Raw genomic sequence first — 21,998 nt, forward strand, 5'->3', positions numbered from 1 at the left:
ACAAACCGACGATGGATTATGATGATGATGATGAACCAGATTCCGGAGTGACATGGCCAATGAAGTTTGATCCAGGCTCTTGCAACATACATATATATTCTTCTTTAACCAGTGATTTTGGAAACTTGCTGCCTTTTTTTTACATTTGTAAGTGTTTCATTAATGCGCCCATCAAAATAAATGGCAAATGGGCAATCAAAATCTGCATCACTGGAGCTATGTGCTTCTCTGCGGACCTTTTTTCTTTCTCGACAAATTTTATGTCGATCTATAACAGAGCTGTCATCATTTTTACTTATCACCCCAATGTCCAGTAACAATGAGCTTGCAATATAGGTTGCTGTTCTGTCAGACACACCCGCTTTGTCGCACACTTGAGCTACAGATGAGAGACTCCGATTTCTCCTTTGGTTGCTTTTACCGAAAATATTCTCAGAGTCAGCAAGCTCTTCTTCACAAGTTAATGCATCACTATCTTCACATGTTACCGATGTGTCTGTCTGTGTCACATTCAGACGATGATGAAGCCAGTTCAATCCTGCGTTCAACGTATTGATTTGGCTGTGCTGCTTGGCACTGTTTTCGTTTGTTTTTCCACTGATTCATTTTTCTAACTCTGATCGTTTCACCGTGGTCAATACCAAAAATAATCATTTTTCTATTCGTGCGCTGGTCAATCAAGAAGTCCTGCTCCTTACAGCGCACTTTTTTAGAAGCAGATAATGTGCAAGATGTAAAATCCAAACATTTACAAGCAGAAATATCAAATAGCTTATTTCCTTGATTTTGAATATTTTGTAGTTTATCTTGGTACAAAGGAGTGTCTGCTCTGAGTGGATAATTTTTCGAAATTTTCAAAAAAATGAAAATTTTCAGAAGCTGTGAGCAAGCTGAAAGAATAGTTTTAATGGCTCCAATTTGTTTTCTTTGGTTAATTAGATATATCTAAACAATATTGTATCTACCCAAACTAAAATTATTTTTGCAAAATATTTTTTTAATTTATTGGAAAAATTGCGTTTTTGACCCCATTTTTCGATTTTTGAGCCCCATGAGGAGGCTGAAGACAATTTTTTGCGAATCTCAAATTTTGTCATGAGCGTTTTTTCACTCATTGGCACCATTTCCCCACTACCCCGAGAGAATTAAAAAAAAAAGTTCAAAAACGAGCCACCCTATTAACCACATCATTTTTATGTCTTTGTGAAGTCATTTATTGTTGTCCAAGACTTCACAATAGCTTAAATATAATTATTAGCTTGCAATAGGTATGCTAACAATTAAAGTGATAAAAACACTTAGAAAAAAGTTCAATGAAAGATTTTCATTTCTTGGTAACTAAACATTAAACAATCACTTTACAAAATGGAGCCAATCAGAAAAAAAATTTATGCAATCATGGGAGAGTGGGGGGACCTTAAAGTTTGAAGAATTTTTAAAAAATAACATGAGGAGATTTTCATATCAAGCAGTTGTTTTTTTGATATTTTAATAGCATAATTGAATTCCACACCCCTGAGAACATAGGAATAGACACTTTGTTCATAATAATTGGACAAGAAATGGTGACTTTAGAGTATTTTTCACAAAATATTCCCACACACAATGGCGCCACTAGTGGCAAACATGTAAAACTTTAAATTGCGATAACTTGAAAACGACACAAGATATCAAAAAAATTCCAACAGTTATGAAAATCATTCTAAAATATGTACCAAATATGTAAAAATGAAGAAACATGGTGGATCTTGATATTTATATCTTAACAAGTTTGACGTGAATGTTTTGTTTTTGATTTGTTTGTAGATGTTGCACAGCCGACTGATTTAAGTGTGGATAGCGCCACATCAACAACTCTTAATATAAGTTGGACAGCACCACCAAAGGGTGGAAATGCTGTAACAATCACTGGATACAAAGTTTCATGGACATCACCTGACGACTTTGGATTCAAGGCATTTGCTGGTGCTGCGACTACTTCAGAGCGAATCACCGACTTCATTTCCAACACACGATACAGGATAACTATGGTAGCCATATATCAGGGTGGACAGGGTGAAGTATCGGATGCAGTTAATGGAACCACAGGTGAGCTATTTGCGTAATATTTTAACAATCAATTTAGTAGTGCTATGACTTAAACTTCCATAAACTTATTTGCATAATGTTTTGAATAAACGATTTTATTGCGAGATGAAATAGGCAAGAGTTGGATATTAGTGAAAGTAAACAGTGCGAATCATTATAACATGGAAATGCTGCCTCATGGTTAATTGGAATTAGAAGACAGTGGTTTCTCAACTGTGCTCACTCAACCTTGAATAAACTTATTGATATCCTCTTGATGCAAAAATCATAGCTACGAAAAAATATCAGCAGACAAAAACCAGATGAATTTTTGTGTTTATTTAGTTCGAGAAGTTGGATGTAACGTACGTAATTGTAATTTACAAAACGCCTCTACGCATCATCGATGGTATTTCATCTGATTTGTGTATGAGTCATTCCATTATAATTCAACAAATTTTGAAGAAATTTTACTCCACCATCTCTTAGATTTTCTTTGTTTTTACATATTTGGTACATATTTTAGAATGATTTTCATAACTGTTGGAATTTTTTTGATATCTTGTGTCGTTTTCAAGTTATCACAGTTTAAAGTTTTACATTTTTGCCAGTAGTGGCACCATTGTGCGTGGGAATGTTTTGTAAAAAATGGTCTAAAGTCACCATTTCTTGTCCAATTATGATGAACAAAGTGTCTATTCTTATGTTCTCAGGGATGAGGAATTCAATTATGCTATTAAAATATCAAAAAAACAATTGCTTGATATGAAAATCTTCATGTTAATTTTTTTTTTAATTCCTCAAACTTTAAGGTTCCCCCACTCCCCCATGATTGCATAATTTTTTTTTCTGATTGACTCCATTTTGTAAAGTGATTGTTTAATTACCAAGAAATGAAAAATCTTTCATTGAACTTTTCTCTAAGGGTAGAATGCAGAAAGGTAGCTCAAAACTAGTTTTAAGCAAGCCGGGCTTAGATAGTGGCTTGAGCCGAGTTTTGCGCTGCAGAAACTATTCTTACTTTAAGCCTAGCTTAAAACTCGTTTCATTCCAGGTTTTGAGCCACCAATTTAAGTCGCCAAAAAAGGCGACTTAACAGCGGCGGATCTTAACTTAAGCATTTCTGCAAACTGGATTTCAAAGGATTGCGGTGAAGTTGTGTAATCAGTCCATAGTGCAGGGCACTTTTTGAAGCTTGCTAAAATAATTGTTCGTAAAATTAATTCTTCGCAAAACAATTCTTCCTAAAGCATTTTTTCGTGCATGCAGTTGAAATTTGATGTATACGAAGAAATGCTTTACGAAGAATTGTTTTACGGATATCATTTTACGAACAACAGTTTACGAACAATTGTTTTACGAACAACTGTTTACGAACAATTGTTTTACGAACAACTGTTTACGAACAATTTACCTATAACCATTCATTGCATTGGTTTTGTTTGTTTGTAAATTCGACAATAAAATGTACAGAGTTAGGCTAACGGAAATGATGGTAATGCAGCAGAGCAACAGAAGCCCTTTAAGAAAAGTGTTTAGTGATGAACTGGTATCGAAACAAGTTGCCTTGTTGATTGTTGTCATTTTGATGTGAATCACTTGAAAAGTCTTCATGGAAGTCCATTCCCGTAATGATATCATTGTGAGAGATAGCAACATTGTGCAGACAGGCCACTGCCACAATGATAACCAATGGATTTTCTAATTTGGTCCGCAGCGGCATTCTCATGCAGCGGAATCTTTGTTTAAGAACACCGAAAGCTCTTTCCACAACTCCTCGTGTCTTGATATGGCTTCTATTATAGCGCACTTGTGCTGCACCTAATGGGTTTTGCAGCGGAGTCAGTAAATAACTTCGGCAAGCGTAACCACCATCTCCTAGCAGTATTCCATTAACATTGCCTTGTTGAAATTTGGAACAAATCCGGCTATTATGAAAGATCCGTGAATCATGGGTTGTTCCTGGCCATAATGCGACAATATTTGTACTGCATAATTCTGCATCAACAATGTACTGGGTGTTTATTGAGAAATAGCCTTTCCTGTTCCGGAAAATTTCAGCGTTTTCACCACCAGGTAAAACTATAGGTAGGCCTACCGTATATGTGTGCAATCAATTGCACCTATTACACGAGGAAAATTGGCAATACCATAAAACTTCTGTTTGGTATGCAGAATTTCTGCTGGCGATGATGGAAACTTTAATAATAATAATGTTATGGTTTTATTTATTGTCGCTCTACAACAGCTAAGGTCTTTTAGCGACAGGACTCATTTTTAATTTGTATCAGGTTTACGATGTTATCACATTATTACCCGACTCATTCTCACTGCGCTATGCAGGATAGAACACAATTGGTACCGTTTTTTTAAAGTCTTCGGTTTGACCCGACCTGGAATCGATCTCAGATCTACCAGCACCAGAGCCGAAGGCGAAACCACTCGGCCACTGAGCTGGTGATGGAAACTTTATGTATGTGTTTTTCCTTGCAGCTATATATATATGCTGAAACTTTTTTTACTGTACAGCATACAGTCGTTTGGTGACTGTTATGTTATTGCTTTAAGTTGTATTGTAATTTACGTTGTTGCTGATTGCTTTGTTGCTGATTGCTTTTTTGCTACGTTGCCTTAAGTTCCTTTGTCGCTTTTACTGGTATGTTTATGTTTAGTCTGATTTCAGTTTGCAGTTTATGTCTCAGTCTTTTAGCGGAATAAACTTCTTCATAGAGGAGTTGTAGATGGTTTCACTACATTTTATTCCGCTAAAAAAAGTATGGATTTGAAAGACTTGCGCCCTAGACTCTTAGCTGCGGACCCGCAAAGTAAAGACGCTAAACGACAATGGGTGCATTGGTATAAGTCTTTTACAATTTATGTAGAGAAGCTTGGAGAAGTTTCAGCTGAAGACAAATTGAATTTGCTTATAAATCACATAGACGCTTCAATATATGAACTGGTGTGTGAGACAACAAGTTATGATGAAGCTATCGAACAGCTGAAGCGCCTTTTTGAAAAGGTTTCTAACCCCATGTTTTCTCGATTTGTTTTAAAAACTAGGAAGCAGAAGCCAGATGAATCATTAGACGAGTACATGCAGACCCCAAAACGATTGAGCCTCTCCTGTGACTTTCGGGCCGTATCGGCAGTTGCGCATAAAGAGGAAGCTATTCGTGACGCGTTTATCGCTGGGATTTCGTCAAATAACATTAAACAACGCTTGCTAGAGGACAAAACTGCTTCGCTACAACAAACTTTTGATAAAGCTCGATCCTTAGATGATGCCCAAACGTTTTGCAATCGTTTTGAAATGACTGCGAGCCAGACTCCGTCTTCACTTGATTGTGGCGCAACCGCTTTTGAAACTCGTCTTACCTTTAAAATGGAAGATTCCTCAGATAAGGAAGAAAGCTCAGATGTTAGCGCCGCGTTGGTTGAAAAGTGCAACTATTGCGGAAATAGGCGACATAGTAGAAGATATTGTCCTGCTCGTGAAGTTATTTGTTTCAAATGTTCTAAAAAAGGTCATTTCTCAAAAGTTTGTCGTCTTTCCAGGGTAAATCGAAAACCTATTTATTCATCTGCTTCTACTCCACGAGACGTCATTATGAATATGACAACCGAATCTTTCGACACCCACGAAAAGGTCAACGTCCCTGTTACAGTTAACGGAGTTCAAGCCAATGCTCTCATTGACACTGGCTCTACCCTTTGTCACATGAGCGACCGTTTAAGAAAGCGTCTAAAACTACATCTCGAAGAAAGTGAATGCCGCATTGGTTTAGCCGTGAAAGGATGTTCATCGCAAAGTTTAGGAACCTGTAATGTAAAAGTTGCTCTTTTTGGACAAGAGTATGATAATGTAGGAGTTACTGTTTTGAAAAATTTGCTCACCGACCTAATTATCGGACAAACTTTTATGAAACAGCACAAAAGTGTGAATATTCAATTTGGAGGCCCTATGCCAACGTTACAGATTGGAGCATTAGAAGCTATTAAAACGTCCACTTCAATACAGCTTTTCAAACACTTAAGGAAGGAGTGCCATCCGATTGCTACAAAGCCTAGAAAGTATTCTCAAGCCGATAGAAGTTTCATCTCTTCAGAGGTGCAGCGACTTTATAAGGAAGGTCTAATTAAGCCGAGTCGTTCGCCATGGCGAGCACAACCTCTTGTGGTCACTCAAGACAATCACAAAAAGCGTATGGTCATCGATTTTAGCCAAACCATAAACAAGTTCACTTGTTTGGACGCGTATCCTTTACCTCTTATGTCAGACGTAGTGAACAATGTCGCTAGGAACAACATCTATACAACGCTAGATTTAAAAAGTGTGTACCACCAGGTAGAAGTTCCTCTGCAAGATCGAAATTACACTGCTTTTGAAGCCGATGGAAGCTAGTGGCAATGGAAGAGAACGCCGTTTGGCCTAACGAATGCTGTACCTGGTTTTCAACGGATAATGGACAACATTATCAAAGACTACGAGTGCAAAGGTACATACGCTTATCTTGACAATATTACTATTTGCGGGAAAACCCAAGAAGAGCACGATCAAGATTTATCAAAATTTCTTACAGTAGCTCGAGAATGCAATCTAACTTTCAATGAAGCAAAAAGTACTTATTCGGCGGATACAATCGACTTGCTTGGATATAGAATCTCTAAAGGTACTTTAAGTCCTAACCCCGAAAGAGTGGAATCTCTACTAAAAATCCCGCCTCCAGTAAGTAGCAAACAACAGCAGAGGGTTGTCGGTTTATTTGCGTATTATGCGCAATGGATCTCGCATTATTCTGATAAGATTCAGCCTCTAATTCGAAATACTACCTTTCCTCTGAATGATGCAGCCCTTAACTCTTTCGCGACTTTGAAAGCTGAATTGGCCCAAGTTACGCTTGGGGTGATAGATGAAGAAATTTCATTTACAGTAGAAACTGACGCATCTGCCATTGCCATTTCAGCCACTTTAAATCAGAACGGGCGACCCGTTGCTTTTTTTTCCAGGACACTCAACAAAAGTGAAAAGGTTCACTCAAGCATAGAGAAAGAAGCGACGGCAATTATCGAAGCCATTCGAAAATGGAGTCATTTTCTAGCGGGACGCCGATTCAAACTTGTCACAGATCAAAAATCGGTGGCATTCATGTACAACAACAATCATGGTAAGGTAAAAAACGCAAAAATTTTGAGATGGCGACTGGAATTATCACAGTACGATTATGAAATCGTTTATCGAGCAGGGAAGTATAATACTGCTCCCGACACTTTATCTAGAGTGTATTGTGCAACTATGATGGACAATTCGTTGTATGAAATTCATGCGGCCTTATGCCACCCTGGAGTAACTCGCATGCATCATTATGTTAAAACAAAGAATTTGCCTTATTCTATTGATGACATCCGTAAAATGACATCCTCTTGTAAAATTTGTGCTGAGTTGAAACCTAAGTTCTACAAGCCAATTGAAATTCCATTGATAAAAGCTACGCAACCTATGGAGCGCTTAAGCATCGATTTCAAAGGACCTTTACCTTCTGCTACAAATAACAAATACATTCTGACTGTAGTAGATGAGTACTCTCGATTTCCTTTCGCCTTTCCTTGTAGTAAAGTAGACACTGAAACTGTAATCTCGTGCATGTCTAGTCTTTTTGCAATGTTACTTTGGTAAATGTGGTTATGTGCATTCGGATAGAGGTGCATTGTTTATGTCTAAAGATTTTGTGTCTTACATGTACAGTTTGCGTATTCCTACCAGCAGAACCTCTATATACAATCCTCGTGCTAATGGCCAGTGCGAAAGATATAACGACGTAATTTGGACTTCTGTAAAACTTGCTTTGAAAACTCGAGATCTCCCTATTTCTAAATGGGAGTGTGTTCTACCTGATGTTTTACATTCCATGCGCTCTTTATTATGTACTGCAACAAACGTGACGCCACACGAGCGATTTTTTAATTTTCAGCGTCGTTCAAGTCTAGGTCTTTCCATACCTACTTGGGTTAAATGTCCTCAAAAGGTTTTATTGAGACGACACGCTCGTGCTAGCAAGTATGAACCGCTTGTCGAAGAAGTGAAAATGACTCATGCAACTCCGAACTATGCGCACGTTCGTTTCGCGAACGGACGCGAAACCACAGTGTCAATCCGTGACATCGCTCCAACTGCTCGTGGTGGCTTGGACGAGTCGACTCTTAGTTTGCCTGATCCCGGGAGCCCTGCAAACTCACACAATCTGCCTGGACATGATGAGATAAACAAACCACCTTTGGAATTTCCCGAACAAATTACAACTAATAATGAGCCAGTCAATGAGAATACACCTGCCCCATCATCGGAAATTCATATACCGACTGATTCCAGCGAGCGCCCCATGCCCCGGCGCTCATCACGTTCAAGGCGACCTCCGAATAGATTTGTAAATTAATTTTATGTCTTTAATGTCATTCATCTTATGTTGATCCCTATGTAGGCTATAATCTTTGGAAGGGGTGAATGTTATGTTATTGCTTTAAGTTGTATTGTAATTTACGTTGTTGCTGATTGCTTTGTTGCTACGTTGCCTTAAGTTCCTTTGTCGCTTTTACTGGTGTGTTTATGTTTAGTCTGATTTCAGTTTGCAGTTTATGTCTTAGTCTTTTAGCGGAATAATTCTTCTTCATAGAGAAATTGTAGATGGTTTCACTACAGTGACATTGAATCAAGTCACCATCACTCCGTTGAAAACGTCCAGTTGCATAGAATCTCAAGGTAACAAGCAACTGTAGCATTGGTGAGAGGGATTGACTTCGCTCTGTGAAACTATCGGATAGTTGCTGGCACAGTTCTACTACAACAGCTTTGCTATATTTGTAGCGTGCATGAAACTGGTCATCATCGTAATAGTCAAATGGATTTGGTGTATCCCTATCATCCTGCGTGATAAGTTAACCGTTGGTTCTTCATATTCAATGAATCTTTCAAGCAAGTCTAATGTATCCATAAAGTACCATATGTTATTGCTAAAAAGTAAACCGTTTTCTGGTAAAAAATAAACAAACGTTTGTTATCCTCCTCTTGCTAGCAAACAAAATATTGGATGCATGATTAACCAATGCTTATCACTTCGGCAATTTTATGTTTTTGTTGTAAAAACTATTTCCGAAGTATACCTGCAGAGGCTGTAGTAGGCTACAGCATGCAGGTAAGCTATTTTATGGCTATACATTCAGTAAGATGAGGCTCTGCCTTTCTACAACCATTTTTTTATCAACGAAGTTCTATAGATATAGAAGAAAAAACTCTACAGTACTTGTACAAGTTTCTGTTTGTTCATACTTGCTAGTTGATTTTTTGGCTCTCTTAAAGAATCATCCCTCTCTCGCCATTTTGTAGACTTCTATAATATATACTTTTAATTTTAGTTCTTATTAATAGCCAACCCCTCCCTATTTAGCCCCTTGACAAACCTCCAGATATTTTTGGTTCACTGATATTTTTCAGTTACAAAGTTGTTAAAAAACAACTGCTACTTGTAGCCTACATATTGTTGTCTACTACGTACTTGCTAGTTGCTGTCAACATGCTTTGTCTTACAACAGGCTACTAACTTGCTACCACCAACTAGAAACTGCGTTTCAAATTCAATTGTGATGTAACAAAAGGTATTATGATGTCATTAATAAAGCATCCCTAATTACACGAACAACTTTCTAAACTTACAATTACTTTATTTGTCGGGTAGGTTTCAAAAATCACCATTGCAAGTCGAGTGACGTCACACTTTGCGTCAAAAACGTGGCTTAAAACCAGTTTTATTATGAAGCGCAGCTCAAAGGGTGGCTTGGCCAAGCGACCTTGCAAATTTGTTTCTGCAGCGCGCTCAAGTTTTAAACCGAGCTTGACTAAAACTCCGCTTGCCTGAGAAAAGCTTGGCGTTAAGTTCGGTTTATTTTGAGCTACCTTTCTGCATTCGACCCTAAGTGTTTTTATCACTTTAATTGTTAGCATACCTATTGCAAGCTAATAATTAGATTTAAGCTATTATGAAGTCTTGGACAACAATTATGACTTCACAAAGGCATAAAATGATGTGGTCAACCTCAATTTAAAATAAACAATATCACACCAAATCAGAAAAATCAATTCATAAAAATATAGAGCTTTCACTACACGAGTGTGGCTTCTTCAGTATAATCTTATTCAAATAGAATTATATTTGAATATTTTCAATAGTTTCTGTTTGAATAAGATTATATTGAAGAAGCCGCACTTGTGTAGTGAAAGCTCTATATTTTAATCAATTGATTTCTGATTTGTTGTGATATTGTTTACTTTATTTTAAATTGAGGTTAACCACATCATTTTTATGTCTTTGTGAAGTCATAATTGTTGTCCAAGACTTCACAATAGCTTAAATATAATTATTAGCTTGCAATAGGTATGCTAACAATTAAAGTGATAAAAACACTTAGAAAAAAGTTCAATGAAAGATTTTCATTTCTTGGTAACTAAGCATTAAACAATCACTTTACAAAATGGAGCCAATCAGAAAAAAATTTATGCAATCATGGGAGAGTGGGGGGACCTTATAGTTTGAGGAATTTTTAAAAAATAACATGAGGAGATTTTCATATCAAGCAATTGTTTTTTTGATATTTTAATAACATAATTGAATTCCTCACCCCTGAGAACATAGGAATAGACACTTTGTTCATAATAATTGGACAAGAAATGGTGACTTTAGAGTATTTTTCACAAAATATTCCCACACACAATGGCGCCACTAGTGGCAAAAATGTAAAACTTTAAATTGCGATAACTTGAAAACGACACAAGATATCACAAAAATTCAAACAGTTATGAAAATCATTCTAAAATATGTACCAAATATGTAAAAATGAAGAAACATGGTAGATCTTGATGTTTATATCTTAACACTTTAGCTGCCAGCGTTTTGAAAAAGTGAGAGGAGTTCTCCTCTTTCTCTTGTTGTCATGGTAATGAAAAAATATGTTGCCAAACTGTTGAAACGCACTTTGAAATTTTGGAGCAAATCGGTGTTGCAATAGATCGTCGAAATGAAAATTGCATTTACAAGCGCGCCAGTCAGCAAAACAGTTTTTTTTTTGCATTGAATCAACCTGTTTAGACGTGAAATCAATGTAAAGAAAAACGATAGGCCGAGTGATTCAACGTATTCAAACATTGAATCAATGTAAATACGAACTGTTAGGCTAATTCGGTTCTTTGAACAAATCGAATGGCTTTTGTAAATATTTCTCAGTTGTAAGTTGCAACCTAGCTTATACCTGGTCAGCAAAAGTTCCTTTTTTTACACAATTTTAACGTCTGGCGACGTTGAAACGATGTAAAAATGACAATTTTTGCTGGCCGGTAGCTAGGCTACTGTACGGTACCGAAGTTTAACTTAACCAACTAGGCGATTGCAAACATATTTCCTTTCGATGAAACCTATAGGCTACCACGTTTGGTTTGCCTTTACATTACATTCAAAAGTTTTGTTGACATCATAGCATAGTCATGGCCTATATTCATAAGAAAATGCTTGCTTGGATTTTTTTAGCGACTAGGGTTAGATAGCCTACAGGACTTCTAGCTAGTACCAGTAAGCAGTCTAGTCTAGTGACTCTAAATGAATAGGTAAATTAGTCTAAACCTTAAAAAATAATAGAATATTTCAATTATCTTGTTGCATAAAAAGTAAGCTCTTTTACATGACCTATGTGCATTGATCAATATACTAGTAGCCTGGCATCATGATCCCAGTCTAAGAATTTCTAGACCTCGAAGTCATTGCTGAATTTCAAGCTTTGTTCACACTGATTAGTGCTTTGACTTTTATTTAATTTTAAGAATTTGGCGGGGAAATGGGTTAAAAATCGTTTTTTTTGGTTTAAAATTGAAGCAACCTGTCAGTCCCCCAGACTGGCAACACATTAGGATTTTTGGGGCATTGTGACGTCATGTGACGTTAACAAGTTTGACGTGAATGTTTTGTTTTTGATTTGTTTGTAGATGTTGCACAGCCGACTGATTTAAGTGTGGATAGCGCCACATCAACAACTCTTAATATAAGTTGGACAGCACCACCAAAGGGTGGAAATGCTGTAACAATCACTGGATACAAAGTTTCATGGACATCACCTGACGACTTTGGATTCAAGGCATTTGCTGGTGCTGCGACTACTTCAGAGCGAATCACCGACTTCATTTCCAACACACGATACAGGATAACTATGGTAGCCATATATCAGGGTGGACAGGGTGAAGTATCGGATGCAGTTAATGGAACCACAGGTGAGCTATTTGCGTAATATTTTAACAATCAATTTAGTAGTGTTATGACTTAAACTTCAATAAACTTATTTGCATAATGTTTTGAATAAACGATTTTATTGCGAGATGAAATAGGCAAGAGTTGTATATTAGTGAAAGTAAACAGTGCGAATCATTATAACGTGGAAATGCGGCCTCATGGTTAATTGGAATTAGAAGACAGTGGTTTCTCAACTGTGCTCACTCAACCTTGAATAAACTTATTGATATCCTCTTGATGCAAAAACCATAGCTACAAAAAAATATCAGCAGACAAAAACCAGATGAATTTTTGTGTTTATTTAGTTTGAGAAGTTGGATGTAACGTACGTAATTGTAATTTACAAAACGCCTCTACGCATCATCGATGGTATTTCATCTGATTTGTGTATGAGTCGTTTCATTATAATTCAACAAATTTTGAAGAAATTTTACTCCACCATCTCTTAGATTTTCTTCATTTTTACATATTTGGTACATATTTTAGAATGATTTTCATAACTGTTGGAATTTTTTTGATATCTTGTGTCGTTTTCAAGTTATCGCAATTTAAAGTTTTACATTTTTGCCAGTAGTGGCGCCATTGTGCGTGGGAATGTTTTGTAAAAAATGCTCTAAAGTCACCATTTCTTGTCCAATTATGATGAACAAAGTGTCTATTCTTACGTTCTCAGGGGTGAGGAATTCAATTATGCTATTAAAATATCAAAAAAACAATTGCTTGATATGAAAATCTTCATGGTAATTTTTTTTTTAATTCCTAAAACTTTAAGGTCCCCCCACTCCCCCATGATTGCATAATTTTTTTTTCTGATTGACTCCATTTTGTAAAGTGATTGTTTAATTACCAAGAAATGAATAATCTTTCATTGAACTTTTCTCTAAGTGTTTTTATCACTTTAATTGTTAGCATACCTATTGCAAGCTAATAATTATATTTAAGCTATTGTGAAGTCTTGGACAACAATTATGACTTCACAAAGACATAAAATGATGTGGTCAACCTCAATTTAAAATAAACAATATCACACCAAGTCAGAAAAATCAATTCATTAAAATAGAGAGCTTTCACTACACGAGTGTGGCTTCTTCAGTATAATCTTATTCAAATAGAATTATATTTGAATATTTTCAATAGTTTCTGTTTATAATAATAATAATGTTAGTTTTTATATAGCGCTGTATCCATCGCAGAATGCGTTGCTTCTCAGCGCTTTACAAAGTAGTCAGTGTCAATGCAGCCGTATAGAGGCGCAACTGAGTGCAATATTACCCGAATCCACTCCATTGCTCAGTGCCAAGCAGAAATTAGATTCAGTACCATTTTTAAAAAGTCTTTGGTATGAGCCGACAGGGTATCGAACCATGCCTACCGATTCAGAGGTGGGCGTACTCACCACCAAGCCACTGAGCCGGTTGAATAAGATTATACTGAAGAAGCCACACTTGTGTAGTGAAAGCTCTACATTTTAATTAATTGATTTCTGATTTGGTGTGATATTGTTTATTTTATTTTAAATTGTGGTTAACCACATCATTTTTATGTCTTTGTGAAGTCATAATTGTTGTCCAAGACTTCACAATAGCTTAAATCTTATTATTAGCTTGCAATAGGTATGCTAACAATTAAAGTGATAAAACCACTTAGAGAAAATTTCAATGAAAGATTTTCATTTCTTGGTAACTAAACATTAAACAATCACTTTACAAAATGGAGCCAATCAGAAAAAAAATTTATGCAATCATGGAGGAGTGGGGGGACCTTAAAGTTTGAGGAATTTTTAAAAAATAACATGAGAGGATTTTCATATCAAGCAATTGTTTTTTTGATATTTTAATAACATAATTGAATTCCTCACCCCTGAGAACATAGGAATAGACACTTTGTTCATCATAATTGGACAAGGAATGGTGACTTTAGAGTATTTTTCGCAAAATATTCCCACGCACAATGGCGCTACTAGTGGCAAAAATGTAAAACTTTAAATTGCGATAACTTGAAAACGACACAAGATATCAAAAAATTCCAACAGTTATGAAAATTACTCTAAAATATGTACCAAATATGTAAAAATGAAGAAACATGGTGGATCTTGAGTTTATGTCGTTACAAGTTTGACGTGAATGTTTTGTTTTTGATTTGTTTGTAGATGTTGCACAGCCGACTGATTTAAGTGTGGATAGCGCCACATCAACAACTCTTAATATAAGTTGGACAGCACCACCAAATGGTGGAAATGCTGTAACAATCACTGGATACGAAGTTTCATGGACATCACCTGACGACTTTGGATTCAAAGCATTTGCTGGTGCTGCGACTACTTCAGAGCGAATCACCGACCTCATTTCCAACACACGATACAGGATAACTATGGTAGCCATATTTCAGGGTGGACAGGGTGAAGTATCGGATGCAGTTAATGGAACCACAGGTGAGCTATTTGCGTAATATTTTAACAATCAAATTAGTAGTGTTATGACTTAAACTTCAATAAACTTATTTTATAATAAACTTGTCGGTATTGGCGGCCATATATGAGAGTGAACGGGGTGAAGTTTCGAATGCAGTTGACGGAGTCACAGGTGAGCCACTGAGCCATTTGCATAATGTTTTGAATAAACAATTTTATTGCTGATGAAATAGGCAAGAGTTGGATATTAGTGAAAGTAAACAGTGCGGATCATTATAACGTGGAAATGCTGCCTCATGGTTAATTAGAATTAGATAACAGTGGTTTCTCAACTGTGCTCACTCAACCTTGAATAAACTTATTGATATCCTCTTGATGCAAAAACCATAGCTACGAAAAAAATATCAGCAGACAAAAACCAGATGAATTTTTGTGTTTATTTAGTTTGAGAAGTTGGATGTAACGTACGTAATTGTAATTTACAAAACGCCTCTACGCATTGACGATGGTATTTCATCTGATTTATGTATAATTTTTTTGAGAAAATGTATCCAAGTCATTTTGAGAAGGTTTTTTGAAACAACTTTCTTAAATGGAAAGGGAATGCTGTTGCTGCAGTAGCTTCTTCAACAACATGATTTAAACGAGTGATGTCTTCATCTGCTGGGCTATGACGTCATGCTACTATTCTTTGCTGTCAATCTTTTCATTTGCTTTTATGTTGACTTTTTGTCTACATCAGGGGTGTCTAACTCAAACAGGCTTGGGTGCCAATTTTTATTTTATAATTCCTTCCCGTGCCAACGTGTGATAGTTATGTTTAACTAATTCTTTTTAATGCAGTATTAACAAATTGATGTTCATAAGAAATAAAACAGTCATTAATAGCCTACTAGAAAAATATTTATTTATTTAACGATGCGAATCATTTACAATGACCAAAACTGCTTCTTTGCAAAAGATTTGCTTTCAATCAAACACGAATGATGGACCTTCAACGGCGTAGTATCAATGCGCATCACTGCATCTGACCGTCCGTCGGTGAGCTGGCTGCGCAATTAGGATTTGTTAATTTTCATGACAGAGAATTCCAGTTCGAATCGAATTTGCTTCCAAGCTGAATAGGCCTAATCCAGAAACAAGCATTCCTCAATAGAACTAGATAGATTTTTTCCTCCAGCCAAGAGGAAAAATAAAGTATCGATTGTTCCTGATACACGTTTTTCATAACTGATCTTGTAAAACTTATTTGAACAATGCCCAGTTTTGCAGTGGTCTTGCAGAACGAGCAATATTTTTCGCAATGACGTATGATGCACAATTTCTTTTGTTTGCCTGGCATGAATGTACATTTGCCTGGCTTTGTTTGAATGTGCATTTTTGTGCAAACCAGAGGTGTAGCCCTACAGGAGCCGCAGTTTCGGTCGGAGTGGAGCCGGAGTCTGAAATGTTTTGACAGAAGCTGGAGTCTGGTGTCTTTTTACCACGATGTGTTGTGTGAAAAATGTTCGTATCTGAAAACTATGGTGCATCCCTGTCACTTGTTGGTGAAAACTTCAAGTGTATGGCGCGTTAATTTTGTGTACTTGTATTGTTTTCTTTTCCAAGCAGTATTTTTTCATTTGAAAAGATGCTTTTTTATGGCAGGAGGTTGGGAAAGTATAAGTTTTATAGTATAAAAAAATCCAGGTTGCAATTTATGGTTTGCGCCGGGAACCGGAGTGCAGTTTGAAGTCAATATTCCCAAAACATTGAAAGAAAAAATGAAGTTTCCAGTCACAGATTTCGGAGTCGTAGTGGAGCAGGAGTCTAGAAAGCCTCACTCCGTACACCTCTATTGCAAACCTCCATCGCAGTATAATAATCACACAATAGTAGAACAACGCTTCGCAATTACTGCTGTTTCGTCTGCATGTCTGTAGATAAATTAAAAAAGGGCTAATTTAGAAAATTGTCAATAATGTCAAATCCTCTTCCAACAATTGACTGTGTAACGAATCCTAAGATTTTGGAATATCGCAAGAACTCGAGAACCATTTTCAAATAGGCTACGCCGCATGCCAAATTTGGCATGTTTGCCACACGTGCCAGACACCACTGGTCTAGATAGTAATTCCACCACTTTCTGATATCGCTATTTTGATGTATGGCATCAAACTATCTTCTTTTGATGGATAACCTGTAACCTTTACTTGGCTAACCAATATTTATGTCGTGAAACCATTTTATGTCGTGGCAGAGTATGTTGCTGATGTGAGGCACTTAGTTATGTCATAAAATGTCCACACCAAGTTCATGTTCATTGATTCTAAACCAAGGCGACCTACTGCATATGTTCACCGGTAATGTCAACGTGTAACTTCAAATTAGACTGGAGACGGATCTACTATGCTTGAACTCTATGTTTTAGTAGTAAAACATGTAAAAGCATTATTGAATGCTTCTTGATAGGTTCCTGAAACATACCTTACAACTATAAAAATCTTTCTTTTTTTTATCTACTTATTCCAACTGAATCAGATGGACAATTTCTTACAATTCATTGATGTCAAGAAAGCCATTTGTACGCGCTGCACAAGACTTCTGGCAGCTTCTGGTAGAAGCCCTAGCAAACAGTGGTGCCACGCGGCGTGGTGTGAACAATGGTCAAGCAGCACATCCCCACTTCGCCAAGTATTCAGATCCTCGCCCGAGAACCAGCTGGGTCATGGCCTCTCTAGACTTGCCTCATCAAGGCGTAACCGTTTGCTCACTGGTGTTGGACGCTATGGTGCAGACATGTTGCGCTGGGGCTTGGCAGAGAGCGCTGCTTGTGAGTGTGGTGAAATGCAGACGGCAGCCCACATTATCAAGGATTGCCGGCTATACAGACCACCTCATGGTATGGAAGGCCTAGTTTCTATCGATGACGACACCAGGCAGTGGCTAACCAACGGATGCCCTGACATATAGCGACAACACGAGAGAAGAAGAAGATTGATGTCAAGATTTTTTTTTTAGATTTTTATTAAATGCTGTTTTTGCACTAGCGTCTAGCATATGTGTTGCATTCACCTAAAAAGCATGTCTTCTAATCCAATAGATCCTGATACGGTGAAGAATCTCGTTGCTGATCAGTCGCCTGGAAGTGAAACTACCCAAATAGATTTGAGATGGGCCAGTACTGACGGAAGCGGGGACACCATCACTGTGAGTTGATGTTCTGACTTGATGCATTTGCTGGTTGTGTTGGTGGCAAGTTGTACAAACTGCGTTAGTTTATACAAAAACTTTGTTGTAAATTAAGATTATTGGTTTCATAGCTTATGTGCTTATTCTGACTCTTTATTTTTGGTCAAGATGATTTGTTAATAGCTATTTATTTGAAAATAGGAATTCGATGCTAAAAATGAAGATATAGAACTATCTTTCAGGTTACTGACTTTGGCTTTCTATAATTATGAATTTTATTGTGCTTTAGTTTCACAAAAAACATCTGGTTTAGGCACTACCATTGTGTCTTCATACCTACATTTGAACAGTCCAAATGGTCGGAAAAGAGCACAGTTTATTGATTGATTTGTTCCCTTCTTGCAGATCAATTACGTCAGCACAACTGATTCATCGGCCAGTCCAGCTGGCAGGGTCTCAACTGAATTTGTTGACACCAGCAGCCAAATATCAGTGCTACCAGGCCACAATTACACCATATCTGTTGTTGTCAACAGCAAAGGCTTGGATAGCTCTTCCAGTGTTGCCAGTGCTAACTCAAGTTAGTGTTCGCTTTGCAAGCAACTTCGCAATTGTATTTTAGTGATTTAGAGCGAAGTACTTTATTCTTTATAGTTTCGGAAGAGATTTTGCTTTCTTGTACCAACGACAGGCAAGACACAACAATACAACAGGGTTGAGCATTATAACAATATATTTTACATATGTACAAATAGTTTTAACAGTTGAACGTTCGACTGTTAAAACTATTTGTAAATATGTAAAATATATTGTTATAATGCTCAACCCTGTTGTATTGTTGTGTCTTTGGTACTTTATTCCTTCGTGATAAATTTGTGAAAATATGCAACAGGCTACTTTTGTATGGAAAGCATAGATTACGAGTGGAGCATACGCCAAAGTAAGAAATGTTTATTACATGGCAAATGTTTGCTGGAGCTTGGAGTGTACGTAGATGTATTGAATCAATCTAGTTTAAAAAAGCATCGCACAAGTTGCAAAAGGTGATTTTGATGAAGCCGACTTTGAAACACAAGCTGTGTGGCTTTCTTGGTTTCTTGTGCATTCGAGGAGAATTGGCAGAGCAATTAGCAATAAAACATTTTTGTGGCATATTATTGCTCACGATTTTTTTGAAGAAGCAAACCAATTTTTGAAACTTATGATTAAAGTGATGAATGGTGATGAAGTATGCGGATTTTTACGTTTTATGAACATATAGACATATGATTATAGAACCAGGCCTACTGAATGTGTCCGTGCTATTTAGTCAAAGAAAGAGGTGACGGTTGGTGGCAAGACCCTGTTGGTTACGTATTGTCACTACTCAGTGAACAAAGTATTTCTGCATGCAGAGCCAGAACAACCGGTTGCATCCGGGGTTACTGGTCAAGAAGAGTTGACGCTAACGTGGGAAGACCCTGTCGGTAACGTCGACTTTTATGAAGTGGAGAGAGATAGTGAAGTAAGTCAATATACTGCAATTAGATATTAACTTGATATTGACTTATGGCTGCGGTTATCATTATCATCGTCTATTTGTCTTTTCTCCAGTAGATGAGACCTGGCGTTTGTCCCCGCTAGCAGGGGTCCGCCAGTTTTTGCTATCCTTTTGCCATGCTTCCCGGTTGTTGGATTTGATTCTGTTTAAGTTCTTAGCACTAATGTCTTCTCTCACCAACTCTAGTCATTTTTTGGTTTATAAAGTGCGTTTTTCAATTAGAGTGCTTATTTGGACGCCTGCAGAAGTTACCAAAGTCAAATTATTCAATTAAATTCTCTCTAATTTTAAACTTTGTTTCAGCTTATATCAGATATAAGCAATACACAAAGAACAATCACATTTGACACCCTTGCCCCTAATACTGACTACACCATAACAATGCATGCTGTGATCATCGGTATAGATGGGATGCCTGATCGATCCTCATCGTACGTAGAAACGTTCACAACGTTAACAGCACGTGAGTACACTTCATAAAACCCGGTTTTAGAGTGACTGATAACGTTGCCAAGTTAGGTTTAATTGACAGTTGATTTTGTATGGGAGTGTTTGAAGTTGAAAGCTGAAGCTAAACTGTGTTTAATTTTCCGAAAATCAGGGATTCATAGAATTACGGGATAACCAACTCGGTTGCGATATTCGACAAGTGGTAGTAAAAGTGCTGCCAGATATTTTTTAAATCTTTAGAAAAAAATTTTTTTTTTCAATTAAAAAGTAAGTCAGTGGTCGCCCGAAGCTTGTCCGTACAAAACTAACCTAAAGTTTAAAGTCGAACAAGATTGAGTTCAAGCAATTTTTAGTTGTGTTACTTTGCAATAAGAATGTAACTTTATGTACAAAACTTAGATTGAATAAATCCTACAGGTTTAAAAAATATATTACTAAGAATTTAAGAACAAAAAAAAAACTTGAGAAACTTAAAATACACCTCAGGAATATAAAGCTTCATGTTTTAAGCGTTGAAGCCAATAATTATTTTTCAGGCAATGTGTTTTATTGGCAGGAGAGGTTAAATTTGCAAAAATTATGATAGTTTGATTAGTGAATAATAAAATTGCTTTAGATTAGTTTAAGAATAAATTGTTTACAGGCAAGTTTTGGCGACCACTGCTTTACAAATGCCAAAATGATATTTTTTTCTATAAAATTTAAAAAATGTCTGCCAACACTTATACCTACCTCCGCATGTCGGATACCGCAGCCGAGTTGGCGATCTCCTACTTCTATGAATCCCTGCAGAAAATGAGTAACATTTCAAATGCTGAAACCGCACACTTTTTTCAAAATGAATGGATTGTTTGGTTATTGCAGGTGGTTAGTTGGAAGAAACAACTTTGTATTTGTACATAAGTCTGGAAATATTATCTCATAAAGTGCGATAACTTTTCAGCACCGTCGCGACCTAATGCAACCATATCACTGAATCCTGACTCTGCCACTTCCCCGAGCTTAATATCCTTCACTCTTCCTTCTGGAACCTTCTCCGATGTCAACGGACCCATCGAGTCCTTTGGCGTCTACTTGACCAAGGGAGAGGGCACAGCAGCTCCCGACGTGACTAAGAACGAGACCTGCCCTACAAGCTCATGGGATCCAAACTTTAATGAATGTGTCGCTCTTTGGACGGATAAGGATGGTACGAGAGTGGAGGCAGGAGCAAAATCTCGAAGGGATGCTGAGAATGCGGAAATCACAGTGAGCAGTTGAAGTCTTAAATAATATGTTAAATGAGTTATTTCAGTTAGTGATTTATGAGTTATAGTGATAGGGTGACAGTTTTTAAACAGATTTTTTTTAGTACAATTATTTTCAAAATAGAAACTAAACTACAACGTGATACGATTTCTGATGAAAACAAGAATAATGATTTTTATAATAGATTGAGTTTCGCTTTTAGCAGCATGGTTGTTGTTTATTTTACGAGTGCACATACAAGCGACCTGTTTTAGCCTGATGCTGCGAGTTCGCTGAGGTAGTGTAGGTAGGGGCATATATGGTTTGACCCCAATAAAATTGCAACAAAAGGTTTTTCAACTGATTTGATTAATATTGGGTGTCAGTATTAACATAGTCAAAATCTTAAGGAATCCAACTTCCGGAAAGTGGTTGTTTTCAAGATGGCTTTCAAGATGACCGCCAAACCATTAAAATAACAGTAAATTGATCATAACTCGGTTATCATATCACCAAAACTTGCTATATCTAGGTTTTTATACCCTGTGAAGTCAATGAGACCATTCTCAGAATTGTTGAATTATCTGATAGTCTATAAATTCAATATAGCAATCCAAGATGGCTGCCAAAACAATTAAAAATGAACAATAACAATATATTGGTTATTAAAAAAAAACGGTGAATTTCTATATATATTTGGGGTAAACTAAGCAGGCATAAAGAGTTCATACGATGTGGTCATGTAGACTTTTAGGACTTTGTCACGAGCTTTTAGAACAGCTCCCTAGTCATTTGCTATGACTAGTTATGT

General features: G+C 36.8%; 2 protein-coding genes across 2 annotated transcripts in view; one reads left to right on the plus strand and one right to left on the minus strand.

Moving 5' to 3' along the window:
* The window catches only part of LOC145770402 (receptor-type tyrosine-protein phosphatase beta-like), a 203,247-nt gene that overhangs the window by 150,700 nt on the left and 30,549 nt on the right, over positions 1-21,998 (minus strand). The window lies entirely within an intron of this gene.
* Positions 1-21,998, plus strand: part of LOC145770908 (collagen alpha-1(XII) chain-like) — a 60,541-nt gene that overhangs the window by 18,765 nt on the left and 19,778 nt on the right. Inside the window, exons 5-12 of the mRNA XM_082582651.1 lie at positions 1,807-2,088; positions 12,089-12,370; positions 14,539-14,820; positions 17,882-17,988; positions 18,376-18,550; positions 19,365-19,474; positions 19,814-19,973; positions 20,904-21,208. Coding sequence (XP_082438777.1) covers positions 1,807-2,088; positions 12,089-12,370; positions 14,539-14,820; positions 17,882-17,988; positions 18,376-18,550; positions 19,365-19,474; positions 19,814-19,973; positions 20,904-21,208 — 1,703 coding nt within the window. The remainder of the gene's footprint in view (positions 1-1,806; positions 2,089-12,088; positions 12,371-14,538; positions 14,821-17,881; positions 17,989-18,375; positions 18,551-19,364; positions 19,475-19,813; positions 19,974-20,903; positions 21,209-21,998) is intronic.

Source organism: Aplidium turbinatum, chromosome 5 (assembly GCF_918807975.1).
Source record: "Aplidium turbinatum chromosome 5, kaAplTurb1.1, whole genome shotgun sequence".
Lineage (NCBI taxonomy): Eukaryota > Metazoa > Chordata > Ascidiacea > Aplousobranchia > Polyclinidae > Aplidium > Aplidium turbinatum.